We start from the raw sequence: 19,050 nt of genomic DNA on the forward strand, positions 1-19,050 counted from the left end.
TGTTACGTCATTGCATAAGGGCATATACGGTAATATCTGGGGTGAAAATTATATACTTGGAAAGATCCACTGTCGTTAGAACCCGAGAATTGACCGGTCAATAAATAGGAGCCTCAGTGAAGAAGATGGCAAGAAGAAACACAGACAGAAGAGGAAGATGGTGAAAACTTAAAAGAAAGAAACTTTCCTTCCCGATATTATTGTTGATGTACTCTATAGACTTGGCAAAAAATCCCAAGTGCGATTCAGAGCTTCTCAACTCAAATATGGAGTGGCGGACCCATATTTTATATTTTATATTTTTAATCAATGGGTTTTTGAGTTCCAAATCTAATAAACTGCAATGTGTTGAAAGCTTGTGATATAATTAGTATCGTTAATCATATGGGTACTGTATTAATTGCCATTAAATTGGATAGCTAAAGTGCTTTCATTTGTTTGATTTGGAACTTCCATGAACCTTCTGCTATCTGTTAATTGAAATAAGTTTTTTATTGTTCTTGCTGACATTTCCTGAATTTTCTCATTGCAACAAGGAAGATGGGAAAATCAGGCAGGGAAAAGAGCACACAATTCTGACTGATAAGCTATCAGTGAATGACTATTGGAAAAATTATATACATAGTAAATGTGTCTGCGAAGTTTGAATCTTTCCTCATCAGTACAAATGTACAGCATTTCCTGATAAAACAGGGTTCAACAATTTCTCTTCTTCTTTAACTCTAAACAACTGCCTGAAAATTTTCTGCACAGCACCAACTTGTAGAATTTTATCTCCCAGATTAACCTTTCGCTTACATGTGGCCCCAACTTCACTGTAGATTACAGAAAAACAAAATGAAGTTAGAACTTGATTAGCCTTGGTTCTAAATTTAATCCTTTCAATTACATGTATAAGTTATAAGGGAAAAGTAGTTACCATGCTCTCGAACAACTTGTGCAAAATTCTCAGCTTTCTTCCCAAACTTGTTCATTCTACTCAAGACTGTCACTGTTGTAATCTATATGTTGAAGAGTTGAGAGAGAGAGGAAGAAAACTCAGAGAAATCTTATGCTATTTATGCTTGTAATTGTATTTCAAGAAGGGTTATGTCACCTTTTCAATTTCTATGGCTTGAGTCAGCTAAGGCCCCATTGACAACAATAAAGAGAGAGAGACAGACTCGTCAATTGACAGTTGAGGTTGCTTTTGGAAAAGTTCTTTTAAAAAGTTTGAAGCCTCTTTTTCATTTCAAATTGTTCAAAATACAGAACAAAGTCATTTGCAAGACCAATCAACATGGGACGGCTACTTTTTTCTTAAATTGTGAAAGGTCCATTTACAATGGGATAGGGATAAGAAAAGGCTCTTACAGATTAATAAAGATGCACGTGGTCTCAACCAATTGCTTCAAAATTGGACTGCTAGTCCTTTTTGCTTGTATAGAATGAAATCTTTTTTTATCCATGGTGAGGAGGTGGAAGTGACTAGGCAGTTGGCCACACATTTCTTGCATTTGCTCGTGTCAGCAAAAAACCATGTTCGTTAAGTTCTGTTGTCTATAGGAAGAGAATACCAAACAACAAGTTTGAAAAATCTTCATTGCTTACGATTGTTCGAGGAAAGGCATGTCCTTGCCATATCATATCCACATCAGCCTCATTTTCTCTCTACATGTCTGTATATATATATATATATATATATATACCAGAGAGATAAAGAGTTAGGCTCGCATGAATTGGCATAAAGCTAATACAAAATGAGTTTATTACAAGGCTAAACATCAAAAACATTATAGAACTACTGGTATACAACAAAAGCACAAAATACAAAAAATGGAGTATTTCTTTTTGAGGTTGCTCGTTTCTTTATAGTGATGATGTGGGAATGAATGGATAGCCATGCAGCAGACTAACACGACATGCTTGCGTTGCATGAGTTATAACTTTACAAGGAGAAAAAGAAAAAAAAAGCAGTAAACCAAGGAGGCAGGATGTCGGGTGATACTGTAGCTGTTGGCTTTGCCTTAATTAGAAAGCAGTACCAATTGGAACGTTTTTATAGGCATCAAGAAGGTCGATCAAAGGTTGAAATGTTAATTCAATCAATAAGTAATTTGAATAGTATCATTACATGTGACTCTTTATACAGAGTCAATATTTGCCTCAATCTATGATAAAATTGTTATTAATTTTGAGCTTTTGATACTAATTAATTAATTTGCTGTAAAGTTAAAGAATTTCTTTTGTCAGTTCATTTGGCGCATTTTCGAAAAAGTTGGCGGGATTGAGCAATGCCTTAAAATTTAAGGGTTTCAAGTTGAAGTTAAGTAGAACTGAAGTAAAGAATATGTTGTGCAGTTTTAGCAGTGAAAACGAAATTATCAAAGTGGAGTTAGCCTCCATAACACAGAAATCCCTTAAAGCATACTTCAGAACAAAAATTTGATACATTGTAATTTTATTGATCTTGCAAAGTTTGTGTTTTGTACATGTACAGTGCTTTCTGATAGATACATTATGATCTGTGGGAGATTGCTTGCTGAATATATTTCAGAGCCTTCTGATAATTTAAGAAACCCATAAACCAGAATTCAAAATTATCTACGGTAACTATTTCCATATACTTCTGTGATGGCTTTTTAACATTCTCACTTTCATTGACACTCTTTATCTTCCTAAGAGGAATCAAGACCTGCAAGGATTAGTCAAAGTTTAATTAAAATGTACTTGATAAAAAGAATAAGGAAGCAAATTAATATGCATTGGAAGTTAATTACCTTGTAGTATAATCTAACTGATTTCCCATTTGGAGTGGAAAATTTGATTGATCTCTCACTGCAAAATGCAACTTTGTGAGTGGAGATAAACAAGAGACCAGCAATAGGGCCTGCTGTTGTTGACAAATAGCATTGAGAAGCTTTCAACAATTTCTCATCTTCACTAAATGGAAATAACTGCCTGAAAATTCTTTCCACACCACCCACTTGAAGAATTTTAGCTCCCAACCTCAACTTCCCTCTCAAAGTTTCAGTGATCTTTGGTCCCAGTCTTACTACAGTTTTAAAATCAATAAGCAACCAAGTTCATAACTCTGAGTCTCAGAAAAGTAAAATTTCAAAGATTTATTTAATATGTTTATCAGCTTACCATGCTCCAGGACACAATTGGTAAAATTGTCTGCTTTCTTTCCTAGCTTGTTTATTCTTTTAAGCATTGAATCTGTTTTGCCTGCAACATTAGAGCCATTAGCAGAACATGAAGTACGGCATTGGGTGTCTACTGGTTCAGGTAAATATCCCACTGCAGGAGACCTGCTAACTGATTTGATTGGGATTCCAATGACTTGATCCTGAAATGGGTTCTTCATTTTCGTTTCTGATGAATATAGGTTTCCAATGTTTTATTCTGTGTGTGTTGTTATTCTGCAGGAGTATTTAAAGGGTGGAATCTTGAGCTTTTTGTTGCATGAGTCATGCATGGCTCATCTCATCAATGATCAATGGAAGTAACAAAGGCACAGACCATACACTCATAATGACATTTTTAATTTGAAGATAATGAGAAGATGGTAAGTTGGGTTGCTTTTAAGAGAAAGGTCAAGTCTTCTTTTCTGGGATTGTCTCAGACATATATATACATTAGCTTTTGTTGTACAAGACTTATTAAGGGCGGGTACATTTGATGGAATTTGAAAAAACAAGTAGCAACTGTAAAGATTCTATCCACACTGGACAATTTCTTGAAATTATAATGGAAAATGACTCGGTTCAAGTTTTATATATATACTTACAGATCATGAGATTCAAAGACTCCTTTGATTGTCAAGAAAATCTCTATCTTTTTTTTTTTGTGGAAGGGTCAAAAAGAGAGAGGGAATTTGATTAGTTGGGACAACTTTTCAAATTTCAATCATGGAAATGCAATCCTAGCAAGGATTGTGTAAGCTTATTAAAACCTCATGCATTGAATCTGCCAAGGTGTCTCATTGATGATTGTGAGCTGGCATCTTAGCTTTCTGATACCATCCCTTTTTTAAAAAGAAAATCCAAGACAACAAAAGGGAGGGGAAAAAAGAAAAGAGAAAACAAGGTTTTGGCAATCCCATAACTTGGAGCAATCTCCACTTTATTTTCATTTCATGTAGCAATAGGTGGCAAGAACCTGATGTTGAGCTTGGGATTTCAAAGCGCTTTTGTTAATCTACAAATTCCACAACATTTCCACAGCATATGTGCTCAAAGATGATGAATTGGTTAAAAAAAAGACATGTTCATAGCTGCAAACAATCTTCTTCTTTTCCAGTCCTCTAGGCAGTTTGGGTGTCAAAGATGGGCAATTGTCCTTTCACTGGTTCTGGCAAAAGAATATAAATTGCAATCACACGCTTGAGCTACAGCTATTAGGTGCCAGAACTCCAAAAACCCAGGAACCATAATAAGCATTGAGCTTTACCGATTAGTGACTAATTCCACATTCCTTCTTGTATTGGAAATTGGAATTATAGAACCATGAACTAACAATTTAATATTGACTCGGCAGAATTTTGATAGCAATTCTCCAAAGCAGCAATTTATAAGAAAGACAAATTACAAAGGCTAAAGCACAATATGTGCCAACATCTACTACTCAAAATAGTAAAACGTATAAATGGATTCTTTACAAATTTGGTCATTAGAAGTAAAATACCATTAACTGACTGCTATTGAGACTAAACATTGTAATGTAAAACCAAAAAAAAAGTACCAAAATGTGTCCTACCCATAACTGCTGCCATATTTTCCACAGCTGCTGCCTATACAAATGCATGTAGTTTCTCTACCTATTGGTTTATTTGATATTGCTACCAGAATAAACAAATGACATCAGACAATTTTTGCTTGCAAATAAGCAGTTTTATTCAGGCTAAAATGGAGAAGCCACTGACCCAACAGAAATACAAGCAAGTAGCCTTCTGTCTTTGTACATTTTGCAGCTAAACCATGTATATCACCTATGAGCAGTTGTCGGTGGCATTGGATATGCCATAGGACCCATGTTCATCATTGGTGCACCAGGAACCACAGCTCCCGGTACTGTTCCTGGTACAGGAGCTCTAACGCCATAAGCCATGTGTGCAGGGGCAGGAAGATTCACAGGGGTGCCAACTGCTGAGACAAGGGGACCTCCTATAGGTTGCCCTATAGTCGGAGGACCATAAACACCAACTCCTGGAGGTCCAGTAGGGTGTTGAGGGGGTTGTTTAGCAGCTTTACCAGAGGAACCTCCTGCAGCAGAACCATTTGTTTGACCAGTTATTGGTCCTTGTGGCGCTGAAATATCTCCATTGCCAACACTGGTGATATCATGAATGCTGGAACGCCTCCTATCTTTGTTCATCGAGTTCAAACGAATGAAATATTTTTGTGCATGGCTTGCCACTTGCGTAGGTGTCCTTGTCACAACAAAGTTTCTGGAAATACTTCGCCAGTCACCTTTCCCATATTTGTCCAAACCAAGAAGAAATAACCTGTGAACAAAGTGTTTAGAAATTAATAATGCCAATAAAATCTGAGTACGTACCCTTACAGTCATCAAACTTTAGACGTTGAAAAAGAAAATCTATAGAGCAACAAGAGAAAACCCAGGTGAACATATCAGCATCCTTAGATAAGAAAACCATCCTAGCCCAAAAATATTCCTCAACTAAAAGAACCCACAGTAGAAATCCATATTTCTCTCAAGTCATTATGCACATGAAAGAGCTTCATGACTCTTATTTAACAAATGAAATATGAAAGGTAAAACTTGAGAGAGAAACAATATCTGAAAAGAACAGCATCTTTGCAATCAGAAAACATGAAGCTTTCCACATTAACTCCCAACCAAATACAGCAAGTTAGTTGTGCACATGAAGGAGTCCATCTAGACACTACACAGTTACAACTTTTTGATATGACTTGCGATGCAACTTCCAATCAGTAAACAGGAGGGTGAAGACTCTCAATTTCATAACTCTATAGGCATAGTAGAAAATAATTCTATGCATGCATGAGATGGCTCTGGCATTCTTACAAAAAAAGCAGATTAATCTTAGACAACCTTCAACTTTGCAATGCGATATGCATTTTTGTATGAGAAATACTTTGGTCACTTTCAGAACATCCATCAAAATTCTATGTAATACATGTGTGGTTATATGCACGTGTCTAATATTCATCGTCTTAAAATTTGGAAACTTTGACTTCCAGATATTCAAAACCTGCTATTTCAGTTTTCAAATTGCTTTCAAACTGTGGTAACCACTACTACCCACAAGCAACCTAACATCAAATTTTAAGCATAACCCTAAACTAACCATCATCTGCCAGCATGCCACAAAGCATCAACTTGACTTTCAAAATTTTGCCTTCCAAGATCCCTACCATATTTTATTGGCTTGCATACTATTCTTAATGTGGAACTACAAACTGGGACCTCTAAACTTTAAATAGGAAAAACTGAAAAAAAAAAAAAAAAAAAAAAAAAAAAAAAGAAGCACTAGTTAGCCATGTAGCCAAAAATCCACTTACCATACAACAATATGCAAAAAGTTTTAGAAATGCATAATGCTGAGGTATTAGAAACATAAACTTAGCTAACACTGTGTCCAATATCACCAAATTAGATTTCATGTCTTCCATGTCAGTTTTTGCCTAAAATTTGTTCTTCAGGATTGGCAATGCCAATCCATATACGGTAGCTATGATCCCCTGCTACTTGAAATTAGTTAATGACAGGATAATTATGGAAACACTAATGCTGTTGAATATGTGCATTAATCCTCCAAACTAAGCAGATGAAAGGGTAAGTGCATTTACCATGTCAAGACTAGAATCTATAAATCTACACTCTTGATCACAGCCTGTTTATAAGGAATTTCTAAGGTGTAAATTGTAAACCTTAGAATGTGAGATTCAAGGGCCAATTACCAAACACCCCCCCCCCCCCAAAAAAAAAAAAAAGAAAAAAAAAAAAACAAAAGGGAGAGGGAGAGAGAGAGAGAGAGAGAAACAAACCAACAACAATGACAACAAGGTCCGAAAAGAATTTGCTAATGTTTTAATTTTACAGTAAACATATTGTAGACATACAATGGTTGTGAGCCAAATATCAATATCACAGAATATAGAATTAATAGAGGCCATACACAAAATCGACAAGGCTTAGAATGTGTTAGAAGTTGACATTGTTAATGTTTCTTATATATGTTGCAAAAGATGACAAGGTCACATGCAAACATAGTTAGCTGTTTCAAACAATTGACAGAAAAATGAGAAGTTCTCTTCTAGTCCCTCCAAGGTCAACAAGTGTAAATATGCAAAACTCTCTCTCACTCTCTTTGTTACAAGACTTACTCAACATTAGCAAAACAAACAGATTTAGAGAGACAGAAAAATAAAAGGCTTTCAGTGATGAAATATTTCAACAACTTACAGGCATAGGTTTATAATTGGCAAACTTTGATGAAAACAAAGGCTTCTCCAGAGACCAAAGGAGGAGAAACCAAGAAATGTCAGAGGAAACTGATAGCCACAACCAAACAGAAACCTAGTGGAGCTTTGTTAAATGTGCAGTCGATAGAAGAAGAATCCTATTAATCACCCGCTAATGAATAAAATAAAAATGTAGAAGGCTCACAAACAGCCACCTACATATCAGAAAGGACACTCTAAAAGGTGATTAAATCTTGCAAGCAAAACTAGAATTAAACAAATAACAAAATCTACAGGTGCACCAACCAGACTCAGCAACAAAATTTCATACACAAATACTAAATCCCATATGTATAGAGTTTTATGGTTTTCCATGCTTCAGATGCCAACCTTAATTATTCAGCCATTCGCAGAACCAATTAATTATGCAAATCCACAAAAAAAAAAAAAAAGGGGGTTAGAATCAAATAGATTCAAAGTAAAACTCATCGGCAAGATTTCATTAAAAGGCAACCAATCTTCAAGATTGTATTAAACCATTAATCAAATGGCTTAGAGTTACACTCTAGACCATTAACATCCTTCTGTCAGTTATTTAGGTTACTGTTCCTCTCCATTGCTTGCATTAGTTTAACTATGATGACCTCTGTACTGGAATTGTGGAAGATTTTCTCAAAACTATTTAAAGCAATAGAATAAAATCCTAAACCAAATAAAAAGACACCAGAGTCGATTAGCACAAAGTATGGATTTATAGTGCTTTCTCAATTTTCAATGAAAGGGAAAATTGCAATGCTGATAAAGAAACTACAACAACTAGTAAAGGATTAGACCTCCTCTTCCTCTTAACTTTTGATTTTTACATATGTAGTAAGGTGCCTCTCATGCTATCGAAATCACCACCTTATAATGGCTTATGTCCTAGTTCGTCTAAACTTCCTAACTGTTTGCTTGGCCTTTCAGCAAATTCAGTAGCAGATATGCATTAGAAATACGTCAAGGAAGCCAGCAAAGAATCAATGCTGCTAAAATTCTTCCAACAATAAAAATTATAAACAGTTGAAGGAAGGTGTAAGATTTCAACTCAGTACCAGGACAAGGATTCCACAGAATAAGATATAACTGTGATACCATGCAATCAAAGACAAGACCAAAGGCAACACTAATTAATAAAGTAAACATCAGTCATCAATCATTAGCATAATTAAGAATTGCACAAAATTTTGCAGCTGCACCAGCGAAATAAAAGAAGAACAAAAATAAATCAATAACCAACAGCTATAAATCTACCTGTGCTCATCCTCTGTCCAAGCGATTCCTTTACGGCGTTCTTGATCTGACCTTGAAGCCTTATTTCCATGAGTAGACTCACTGTTATGGTGCCCCATTTGACCACCCTTCTTAGTAGTTCCTTCATCGCCAGCTTGGCTTATTGAACCCTCCATAGAAGAGTAGTTAGGCAGAGGCACACAGCCAGCTTCAATCTGATTCAAATCTTCAACCAGAAGTTCATAGTGAAGTTTAAGCTCTTCTAAGGTTTTCCCAGGAACATCAGCAGCAATTTTCTCCCACCGATCTACAGCATCCTCAGGATATGTTGCAAGGGCATCCTCAAATGCCTTATCCTGCTCCCTAGTCCACACAGAGCTGCAGTCTGCTTCATCCGCAATCATCTAGACTGGTTTGAATCTAACACTCGCAAAGAAAGGAAAAACCTAGCTCTAGAATCTAGGCTAAACTAATAAGCCAATCTTGAAAAAAAAATTCTAGAACGGTTTCTTGAAATTTGGATCTGAATAATTTCTATATTTGGTATGACCAACAGTTGGAGTGATGGTAGAACAGAATTATGGGAAAGCAGCAGGATGTGTCAGGGTGTAGAGGTAAGGAAGACGAGAAACAAGCAGATGGACCCACAAAAAAAGCCAAGAGAACTGAACCAGAGATCACCTCCAATAAAAATCACAAAATCCCAACGGAGTATGTGAAGAATTCAATGGTAATTTGCTCCACAATTCAAAAAATTGGACTCTTGTGAACTGCTGACCTATTGTTGAATGAAAAGCAACAAAGTTCAGTTAGACCATGAGAAATATCTGAAAACAATTAAATCAAGGATGCAATAAATGGCAGTTTAAAGTGAATAAAAAAAATACATATAGAGAAATTAATGCGACGGTGAATTGAACAGTGAATGGTAATTAGGGTTTGGATACTGAGATATGAAAGAGACAATGAAGTACTAAACAAAGAATAAAAACCCAGAAACCTACAATGAATAATAGAAGTGCTCAAAATGCAATTTCTAATTCCAACAAAAACCCAGTTAACCGGGTGCCCTACTTGATAACAACAGTTTTAACAGCACAGGCCCACAAAAATTCATCATACAATGACCATCACCTTTTCTCTTTCATGCTCAATTTTTACAGCATAGGCTTCAGCTCCATATTCTTTGTTTTCTTCTGCCAATCCAACCAGACACTACAATTACCATGCATCACATATACACTGCATACTTGCTATTTGAAAAGGGGAAATCAAATTCTACTAATATAACTCTTGAAGAAACAGAGAGCCAACATACATCTCACTAGAAAGATAAAAAAATTGGCAGAAATTACTATAAAAAAGTAATAAAATCAGAGCTGTAAAAACTTTCACAATTCAAAACCCTCAAATTTTTAAGTCAATGATGTCCAGAAAGTAAAACCACTATTTAATACCTATGTTATAAACAGCAGATTTGAAGGGCAATTCCTGGGAACAGAAGCCATTAATTGAGAGTAGAACGGCCAGTAATTCAAGGTTTCTCACTCCTGATTAGAGAAGAAAAATAATCTCTATCCCCAGATTCCATTTTCACACTCCAACTCCACTAACAGTGCGAAAGGCCATAAAAGAAACATTACCTACAAATTCAAATACTTGCACTACGAGATTTTGAAAGTTTAACCACCACTAAAAAATCCCTTTTTTTTTTTTTTTCAGAACTTGTACTGCTAGTGAGACAAACTATAGAAACAGGAAAGAGGAGAAAAAATCTAACCTTGACAGTGCAAACCTTACTACCACCTTCATTTTTGTCTCCGTAAACTTTTCATAAAGAAAAAAACTTGGAGCCTAATCAAAACTAACAGCATTGAATCTCATATTTAATTTTTTATATATGTTTATCTTACAATGAAACCCATATGTTAAGCAAAGCCAACACAAATAATAATAAATAAATAAATAAAAATTAGGCTAAGAACAAAAATTGGGACTATCCAGAAAACCAGATAGCCCCAAAAATAAAAATCATGAAAGAAAACAAAAAAAGGAAGAAAATTACTTAAACAGGGGCTACAAAGATTGAAATTTACAATGGCACCCATAGAAATTATGATTGATGTTGATGGCTTATCCTGAAAAGAACAACAAAGGAGGTGGTCAGGAGCAGGATGGGTCAATTGGTCCCATCCCCAACAACAACAACAACTACTTGCTTACACATATAAGGACAGCTGGGATTGAAAAAGGCTCGCTTCAAGTTGCCACACTATGGAATCTGCAATACCCATTAATATCTGACAAGATAATAACCTCTAGAAATAGTAAATGAAAAGAGGAAAGGAAAATTGAAAAGCAAAGGCCTTTTTTTATAGAAAGAGATAGAACTGATTTTCTCTTCCTCACTTTCTTTTCTTTCTACCCAAACAGACAAAAAAACAATATTGATTGATTGGCGATTGTCAGCATATAAAAGAACGCAGAGTAGTTGCAGAGAGATTATATTATTATTGTTATAATAATATAGATTACACACGCATGTGAATTGATTACCTCTTCCTCGACTTGTATACTAACAGAATTCAGAGCAAAGAAAATCCAATGTTTGATTGGTGGGTTAAAGTTTGTGGCTTTTCCTTCTCTTTTCAGTTTATGAGATTGAAACATGAGAAAGGAGTCAAAAAGGGTGGTATTTTTCTATGCTGATAGTGATTACAGATAATAATCATTTTGGCAGATCAAATATTTTATTTGAAATTAAATTTTAAACAAATTTCTAAATTAAGATCATAATTCCCAGTTTAGTTTTGAATATGTTCCTGTTTTGTGTGTCATTGCCAGACCAATTTTAGGTCTGTTAAGGAAGTTACTGTAATTACAGATTATAATTATTCATCGTAATTGGATATGAATGGCAAGTACACCATACTTATTGATTAAGAGGACATTAATAATAAATTTGTTGGTTTGTTTTTAATTTTTATAATAACAACTAAGAAGTTACTGCTACTGTCAACAGCAGTAAGTGCATTTACTGCCGGTAATAAGTAAGTATATTTACGATCGACAGTAGATTTAGATTTAAATTTAGATACAGTTCAAATCTCTTTGTTTAATGTTAACGAAAAAAATTATAGAACGGAGGAAGTAAGAGATAATCGATCAATTTTGGGTTGGAAAAAAAAAAATCAATCAATTTCCGGATAAGGTATAGAGTAAGACTAAGAGACATATTGCATTTATGTCCAAAAATAAAATAACTGAATTTATGCATTCTTTTGTTATTTTCCCCAACAGATGCAATTTTCCATTTTATACATATTCAGATTTTTTTTTGTTTTTTTAGAAAAATAACACATTCAAAATTATATTTGTTGGTAATAGGAAAATCTTTATTTTCAGATACAAAAATTGAAATTTTTATTTTTTTTATCTTTGTAATAAGATAATATTAATTTATTTACATATGAAAGGATAAAAAGGTCTCACAGTAACACCCAAAATGTCATAAAAACGCATGAAAAGGTCAAAACACGAGCAACCAACTACCACGTGGCCGCCAAATAAGTGGTCCTACGCTCTCTCTCCTATCATTCATTCCAAGACTTGTCCAATAATTGATTTTTTTTACCTTTTTACCTATTAGGATAGAAAGAGGAGTTTTTACAATTTATCAAATTTGATTTTTTTATATCCTATTTATAGATAATTTTATAATTTTTCTCACTACTTTAAAATATAACACTTTTTCTTTAAAAATATAAAAATATAAAAAATTATTTATCATTCAAAATTATTTATCAATCCTACTCATTTTCTTAAATCCTAAATTGAATATATTTATTCTAGGATATTATAAAATGATCTCTAAAACGTAATTTTAAAAGATATTTATATATTTAACAGTAAAAATTATTAAAATTTTAAAATAAAATATATATCTTTAATGTAATATCAATATGTATTTCAAAGTAAATTAAATAAATATTACAGATTTAAAGAAATCATATGCAAATTTGATGAGTGGAATTGTCCCCAAGTTTTTCAAAATTCATAGTCTCTCCATGTACTAGGTACCATATAAATATATTACTTCTGTATTTAGGTAATCAACGAATATTGGGCCTATATATTCATATATGGGCTTTTTTTTTGAATAAATATGGGCCTTATATGGGCTTTTTTTTAATAAATATGGGCCTTTTCCCTGTGAAACAAAAGGCCATTGAAAAAATATTAGGTCAATTTAAATAAATAATCATTTTGAACTTTAACTACCAAATTAATTAAAAAAAACACAAATCTAATTATTAAAATAAAATTTTATAAAATAGTACCTATAAAATATTTTAATTATTAAAATTAAATTAATTAAATATTTATTAAATAATTGAAAATATGAAAATTATACTTTATATTTAAAGTTTGAGGGAAACACGAGTTAAATCAATATTTTCTCGTTAGTTAACAGTTCAAGAGTTGCAGTTGAAAAGAAAAAGGCAAAAAAAAAAAAAAAAAAAGAAAGAAAGAAAGATCGTGTCGCATTCAGATCGCAGTGTCTAATCTGAACTGAACTGTATGACGTGAAAGAGTCTCTTTCGTTTGATCTTTGTTTTACGATTCCCTCTCTGTATCAAACTCAGACTCCGACTCGGTCCAAATCGTCAAACTCTCAAAAAATCTGAGCATCTGTTACAAGATTAGATCTCTTTAATTAGACAATGTCCAAACTCTCAATTATCGTTTATATTACTTTGGCTGCTCTTTTCCTCTTCCTAATCTCTTACTCCCCTTCCAAACCTTCCAACCACCGTCACCGCCGTCTTAAGCTCCGTTCCACTTTTAACTTCTCCGACTTTAATAAGCCTCTCCACCATGAGCCTGTTCCCTTTGACCCTCTCATCGCCGACATTGAGCGCCACCGCGAGGATAAGCAATGGGAGAAGCACTACTTCGATCACGCCCATCCTGAAATCCTTTCGCATACTGAACACCATCAACCCGCTCCTGGCCACGAGTCCCAGCCTGAGTGGGACGATTTCATCAATGCAGAGGATTACTTGAATGACGAAGAGAAATTCAATGTCACTAGCAGGTTCTTGTTTGCATCTCTACCTACATGTTACGCTATCTTTACTGCTTTGTTTACTCAAATTCTCTACATTTTGATTAACTAGATTACTGGAGGGAGTTATCCGCTTATAGGATTCATAAAATCCTTTACTTCTTCTTTTTAAGAGAAATTGGCCTAACCAAACTGTTTATGTTTAACTCACTCGAACAGAGATTACGTGTGGAGTAAAGCTTACGCGCAAGTACTGCTCATACATTTTTTTCTTTGATGAGAAATGGAAATGTATTTAATTAATCGATATTCTCACTATTTCAAATATTTCATGTGCATTGACATGAACACATATCTAAAATTGGACAGGTTGTTGTTGCTTTTTCCGAAGATTGATGTTGACCCAATCGATGGTTATGTGAGCGAGCACGAATTGACTGAATGGAACTTGAACCAGGCTGAGAGGGAAGTGTTGCATCGGACTCAAAGGGAGATGGATGTTCATGATAAAAATCATGATGGGTTCGTTTCATTTGCTGAGTATGAGCCCCCTACTTGGGTTCACAGTGCAGGTTAATAACTTATCTTTGTGATGCATTTTGGATACCATTTTTCTCCAAATAGCAGTGGAATATGTTTATTTAGCTTTATGACATTGGCAATTATGTCCTGGTATTTTGGATACTTCTTTTCTCCAAATATTACTGGAATGTGTTTATTTAGCTTTATGGCATTGGCAGATATGTCTTAATATTTTTGCAGTCGTTATTGAATCTCTGTACCATGTTGCAGGTTTATAATGTGATGCGTGCTCTGATGTTGTCTTTATTCTTCTGAACTGTTGTTTTATTTATTTTTTTTTTCAAATAAAATTGCCAAGACTTGCTGCCTATGTTTGTGAACACCATATTGATCCTCTCTTCTTTGATAGATAACAGAGAACATATTTGAAGTGAATGACATTTGGGGGATACTACCTGAGTATGCTATTTGAGTGCTTCGAGATGAGGAAACTAACACAATCTTTACTTTTTTATTTCACATGTTTGGTGCATAAGATTTTAAGAATAGCTACAGCATCATATTTGCCACTGTGATTTTTCAACTTTTTGATAAAATTTTATAGTCAGCTTAACATTGTTTAAATAAGCTTGCTGTAGTAGATACAAAATGTCACGTTATGTATGCAATATATGCCGCAATTTTTGGTATACAACTTTTGGACCTTTACCTTTTTCTCTCTTTTTTTTCCCTCCTCTGAGTGAAGCAGTTTTGCCTTCTATTTGATGTGTAAAATTGACAGTACGTAGAACTATGTTTTTCAGTGGTAGACATTGCATAAGAATGACTTGGTAGGATGGATGAAGATGTTGTTAATTTTTTCTTTTCTTGAATAATATCCTGAACTGTGATACAAACTTTCATGTGTAATATGGCATACTGGTTTATGCTTTCAGTACTAGTTTTATGCCTGGATGGGACTCGAATAACTAAAGTAAACAATGTCATTGGTGAGGGTCACAGTGAGTTTTGACCATGACGACATTAAATAGGAGGCAAATGGTGTTCTTGACCTTAAAGTTATTCTGAGGGAGATCATGGTCCAGATATTTTAAAAGTTTCTATTCTTGAATATTAACATGGCTTTCTACTGATATAAACTAATTGTCAGGTTTTCTTTCATGCAGTTCCAGCTCTGCATAAATGCAGTTTGCTGTGCTAACTTACTAATATGGTTTCATCCCATAGAGTTTAGAACATTGTGTTTGTTTTTCTTTCTTTTTTTCCTGGGATTTTAGTACATTCAGTTTCTTCTTAATTTAATGGCATGAATAGGTCATTGACAGCAGGTTCATTGGCCATCACGATCTTGTTTTTTGAGTTTTTTTATCTAATTCTTTTCTTTGTGCAGCCGAAAAAGATTCTTTTGGCTATGATATGGGTTGGTGGAGAGAAGAACATTTTAATGCATCAGATGCAGATGGAGACGGTCTTTTGAATATAACAGAGTTCAATGAGTAAGCTTATACTGGATTACCAATCCTTGTTAGTTTCTTCTAATTGATGCTCCTCCTGATTCTTTTATCTGACTTTTTTTAGCTTTCTGCATCCGGCTGATAGCAAAAACCCAAAGCTGCTCCAATGGTTGTGCAAGGAGGAAGTAAGGTGACATTGGTTGTATTAGTTTCTGATATCTAGGGTTTTATATGTTTTGTCTTCTCTGAATCGACATTGGGCTTTTGGCTTATACGGGGAAAAGAAAGTGGGGATGGGTGAGATGGACAGATCCTTAAATAGTTGAAACCATATATATATATATATATATATATAGGTTTTCTTCTATCTTTCTCTGTGCCTTTTTTTTTTTTTGAGTAACATTTTTCTCCTTTTCAATTCATTATATTCTATCTAGATGTCTGGACATCCTTGAAGAACATATCCCTTTTTAGTCATAAGAGGCTGCCAAATATCTTCTGGTGGAAAGTCGTCATAGATGCATGTAGTTGTGGGCTTCTTCATAGTCTATGAGAGTGTTGTGGTCTTAGGGCTCAGATTGGAGAAATATGTCACTGGCTATTTTCTGACATCATGCGATGGTTCTTTTGTTCTGAAGTTAATTCATTTTGTGTAAATCTTAGAAGGAAAATCCAAAGAGAAAGTATCCCCAACTAATGTTTTCTGTTTATTGTAAAATGAAACACATGAAAATATTTGGAAGTATAATTTGTTTGGGATCTCTATCAGTTATTTCATGCAAGTGGTGCAGCCTAATGCAATGAATTCAGATAGAGCAGTTGTTAATGAAACTCTTAATGTTGGCCTGAAGTCAAAATGCAACTCTTTCTCTTGATGAAAAAGTTCTGTTGTGATCTAGGGCTACTTATCTGTCATTTGTAGTTACACCTGAACTTATTGTGAGTCATTGCATTAGAAACTAACTGATTGCCTTCTTCTTTTCCTTAGGGAACGGGATTCAGACAAAGATGGGAAGGTTAATTTTAAAGAATTCTTTCATGGGCTCTTTGACTTGGTGAGAAACTATGAAGAAGAAAATCAGAATTCTTCACATCTTTCTGATGATTCAATGGAGGCCCCAGCAAAGGTGTTGTTTGCTCAGCTAGATAAAGATGGTGATGGGTACACTTCTGGAATCCATTGATAGATCATTATCATCATTTCCCGAGTCTGATAAGTTAAATTAATTGTTTGAACTTGCTTTGCTCAGATATTTGTCAGACACTGAATTACTACCTATTATTGGGAAGCTCCATCCATCAGAGCGTTACTATGCAAAACAACAAGCTGATTACATTATATCACAGGTACTGCAAACAGGTGTAGTTTTACATTTAGATGAATACATCAGTTTGTGGTATATATGTCTTATAACAGCTGACAGGAACTATGTATATGTGGATATGCATGGGTAGTGACTTCAAAATAATATAGACCTAACCAAGGTAGATAATAGTTATGTAGATATTGTCATCATTTCTTTTGGTATCCTATCATAAAATAATGATTCAATAGTTATGTATTTACATTGGTTAATACATTCAGGACATCTTTTGGAAGAAGTAGCCACTGACAACAGTTACTAATTTTAATTGAAAAACAAAGATTCACATTTAAAACACATGCATTAAAATTAAAATATTGGGGCAGATATGCAACCTTAAAACCAGTTTTTACCTTCTACGACATTGTACGAAGATAGCATTCAAGTCTCTCAGCAACATATATAGGCTTCTATTGACATCAAATGTTAATCACAAACTGTTTTAACTCAGATAGAGGGCCAAAGTGGCAAGCCTTTAAGAAATTCTGTAGAATCTGGAGCAGCCTTTTAAACCTGTGTCTTTTTCTATCTCAATTGAATTATCTGCGTCCTGCATGTATATGAATAGATGCATACAAGGCCCTGTTCGTGTGTACACCTGGACCTTTCATACATGCATGAAATGACTTTGAATAAGCTCCTTAATAAAAAACGAAGGGCAAATGCTCTATTCTGTCATACTTATTTGAGAAGATGGCAGGCATTTGGTTTGCACCATGGCACGTGCTATTATAGTTGGGTGATTTACAATATGAACCTTGATTAATGATTATATAGAAATGAAGTTGGTACTGTTGGTTTGGAATTGTTCTTGAGAATAGTAAGTTCACCATAGCATGCTGCATCTTGTGGATCCAATTGCCTTCAGTCGCCACATCTGCTGTTTAAATGTCATGAGGGTTACCTTAGATGATCTTGTCATAAAGTTCCTATGACGTACCCTTTTGTGGGTCTAACAGGAACTCGATTCTAATGGTGCATTCTATTGTTAAAAACGAAGCATGTCAATGCTGCATTCTATAGTAAGCCTGAAGCTTAAGTGGAGGACAGTTGCTTGTAAGTATGCAAATTTTCCTTGTAAGTATGAAAGTTGTGTAAAACACATTGCAGGCTGATACAGATAAAGATGGGCGCCTATCATTGACAGAGATGATTGAGAATCCATACGTATTTTACAGTGCTATTTTCAATGACGAAGAAGATGAAGATTATGATTTCCATGATGAATTCAGATAATTTCAACTGTAGGTAAGTGCTGGTTCTGCTTTTTTTTTTTTTTCTTCTTCTTTAATTTTGGATTCCTTCACTTTCGATTAATGAAGTATATGTTCTGCTCGTTAGGTGATAGATTCATCACTTATTTCACCTCCCACTATTACATGCAGGTTGCTAAGAGAAGGAAAACAGGGTTAGATTTCTTTTTCTTTATTAGCTGGAATTTGTGCACTATAAAATTAGTAGTATAAAGAGGCTGTAAATTTGATCTCCAAACAGTCGCTAAATCTGGTGACCTATTGTGCTGCTGCTGCTGCAATGCGATGTGCATAATTAGCCGAGGACTGTAAGGCTCATCATGCGTTGTCTCTCATTTTTGAAGATTATGGTGCTCTTATGCCAATCTGTACTGCAAATATTCCATTGGCCAGCGGGTAGTTCGAATTTCCACTTTGTGGCGAAAAACGTTTAGTAATTTAAAGTTGGATGTCTAATTTTTGGAGTTTAGGTGCATAAAAGTTTTAAATTTTTTTGTGGGTGATACCAAAGAGTACTTACTGTCTCTTGTTTCAATTTTTTGCCTATATATGTAGAATTCATAAAACATCACCTCAATTGTTAGAATGAAGTGTGATTTGCATTACTGATGGAAAAGGTTTGTAATTTCTATATCTATATATTGAGAATAAGATATCTTAAGATAGAATTTGTAATTTCTCTAAAAA

General features: G+C 34.4%; 3 protein-coding genes across 8 annotated transcripts; 1 reads left to right on the plus strand and 2 right to left on the minus strand.

The window, feature by feature from the left end:
- Positions 1 to 467: 467 nt before the first annotated feature.
- LOC105631634 (putative GEM-like protein 8) lies at positions 468 to 3,547 on the minus strand. Its single transcript, XM_012213813.4, has 4 exons — positions 3,130 to 3,547; positions 2,760 to 3,034; positions 920 to 2,674; positions 468 to 815 (listed from the first exon to the last, which is right to left on the minus strand). Exons 1-3 carry the CDS (start codon positions 3,347 to 3,349, stop codon positions 2,498 to 2,500), a joined length of 672 nt encoding a protein of 223 aa, XP_012069203.1. The 5' UTR covers positions 3,350 to 3,547; the 3' UTR covers positions 468 to 815; positions 920 to 2,497.
- A 1,021-nt stretch (positions 3,548 to 4,568) lies between these two features.
- LOC105631171 (Duplicated homeodomain-like superfamily protein) lies at positions 4,569 to 10,638 on the minus strand. Of its 5 annotated transcripts, none has more exons than XM_020678338.3 (4): positions 10,483 to 10,630; positions 9,837 to 9,898; positions 8,724 to 9,480; positions 4,569 to 5,488 (listed from the first exon to the last, which is right to left on the minus strand). In XM_020678338.3, the coding sequence occupies exons 3-4, from the start codon at positions 9,104 to 9,106 to the stop codon at positions 4,969 to 4,971; spliced, it is 903 nt and encodes a 300-aa protein (XP_020533997.1). In that variant the 5' UTR covers positions 9,107 to 9,480; positions 9,837 to 9,898; positions 10,483 to 10,630; the 3' UTR covers positions 4,569 to 4,968. The 5 variants fall into 5 exon arrangements, with proteins under 5 accessions (XP_020533997.1, XP_020533998.1, XP_012068582.1 ...); XM_020678339.3 differs by lacking the exon at positions 10,483 to 10,630 and adding an exon at positions 10,160 to 10,455; XM_012213192.3 differs by lacking the exon at positions 9,837 to 9,898 and having other exon boundaries at positions 10,483 to 10,638.
- A 2,542-nt stretch (positions 10,639 to 13,180) lies between these two features.
- On the plus strand, positions 13,181 to 18,979 carry LOC105631170 (Calcium-binding EF hand family protein). 2 transcript variants are annotated; one of them, XM_012213190.4, is made up of 9 exons: positions 13,181 to 13,800; positions 14,140 to 14,342; positions 15,683 to 15,788; positions 15,871 to 15,936; positions 16,735 to 16,908; positions 16,997 to 17,093; positions 18,221 to 18,358; positions 18,496 to 18,518; positions 18,605 to 18,979. In XM_012213190.4, the coding sequence occupies exons 1-7, from the start codon at positions 13,427 to 13,429 to the stop codon at positions 18,344 to 18,346; spliced, it is 1,146 nt and encodes a 381-aa protein (XP_012068580.1). In that variant the 5' UTR covers positions 13,181 to 13,426; the 3' UTR covers positions 18,347 to 18,358; positions 18,496 to 18,518; positions 18,605 to 18,979. The 2 variants fall into 2 exon arrangements, with proteins under 2 accessions (XP_012068580.1, XP_020534010.1); XM_020678351.3 differs by lacking the exons at positions 18,221 to 18,358; positions 18,496 to 18,518; positions 18,605 to 18,979 and adding an exon at positions 18,070 to 18,214.
- Positions 18,980 to 19,050: the final 71 nt, after the last annotated feature.

Source organism: Jatropha curcas, chromosome 1 (assembly GCF_041381405.1).
Source record: "Jatropha curcas cultivar XTBG-Jc1 chromosome 1, XTBG_Jcur_1.0, whole genome shotgun sequence".
NCBI lineage: Eukaryota > Viridiplantae > Streptophyta > Magnoliopsida > Malpighiales > Euphorbiaceae > Jatropha > Jatropha curcas.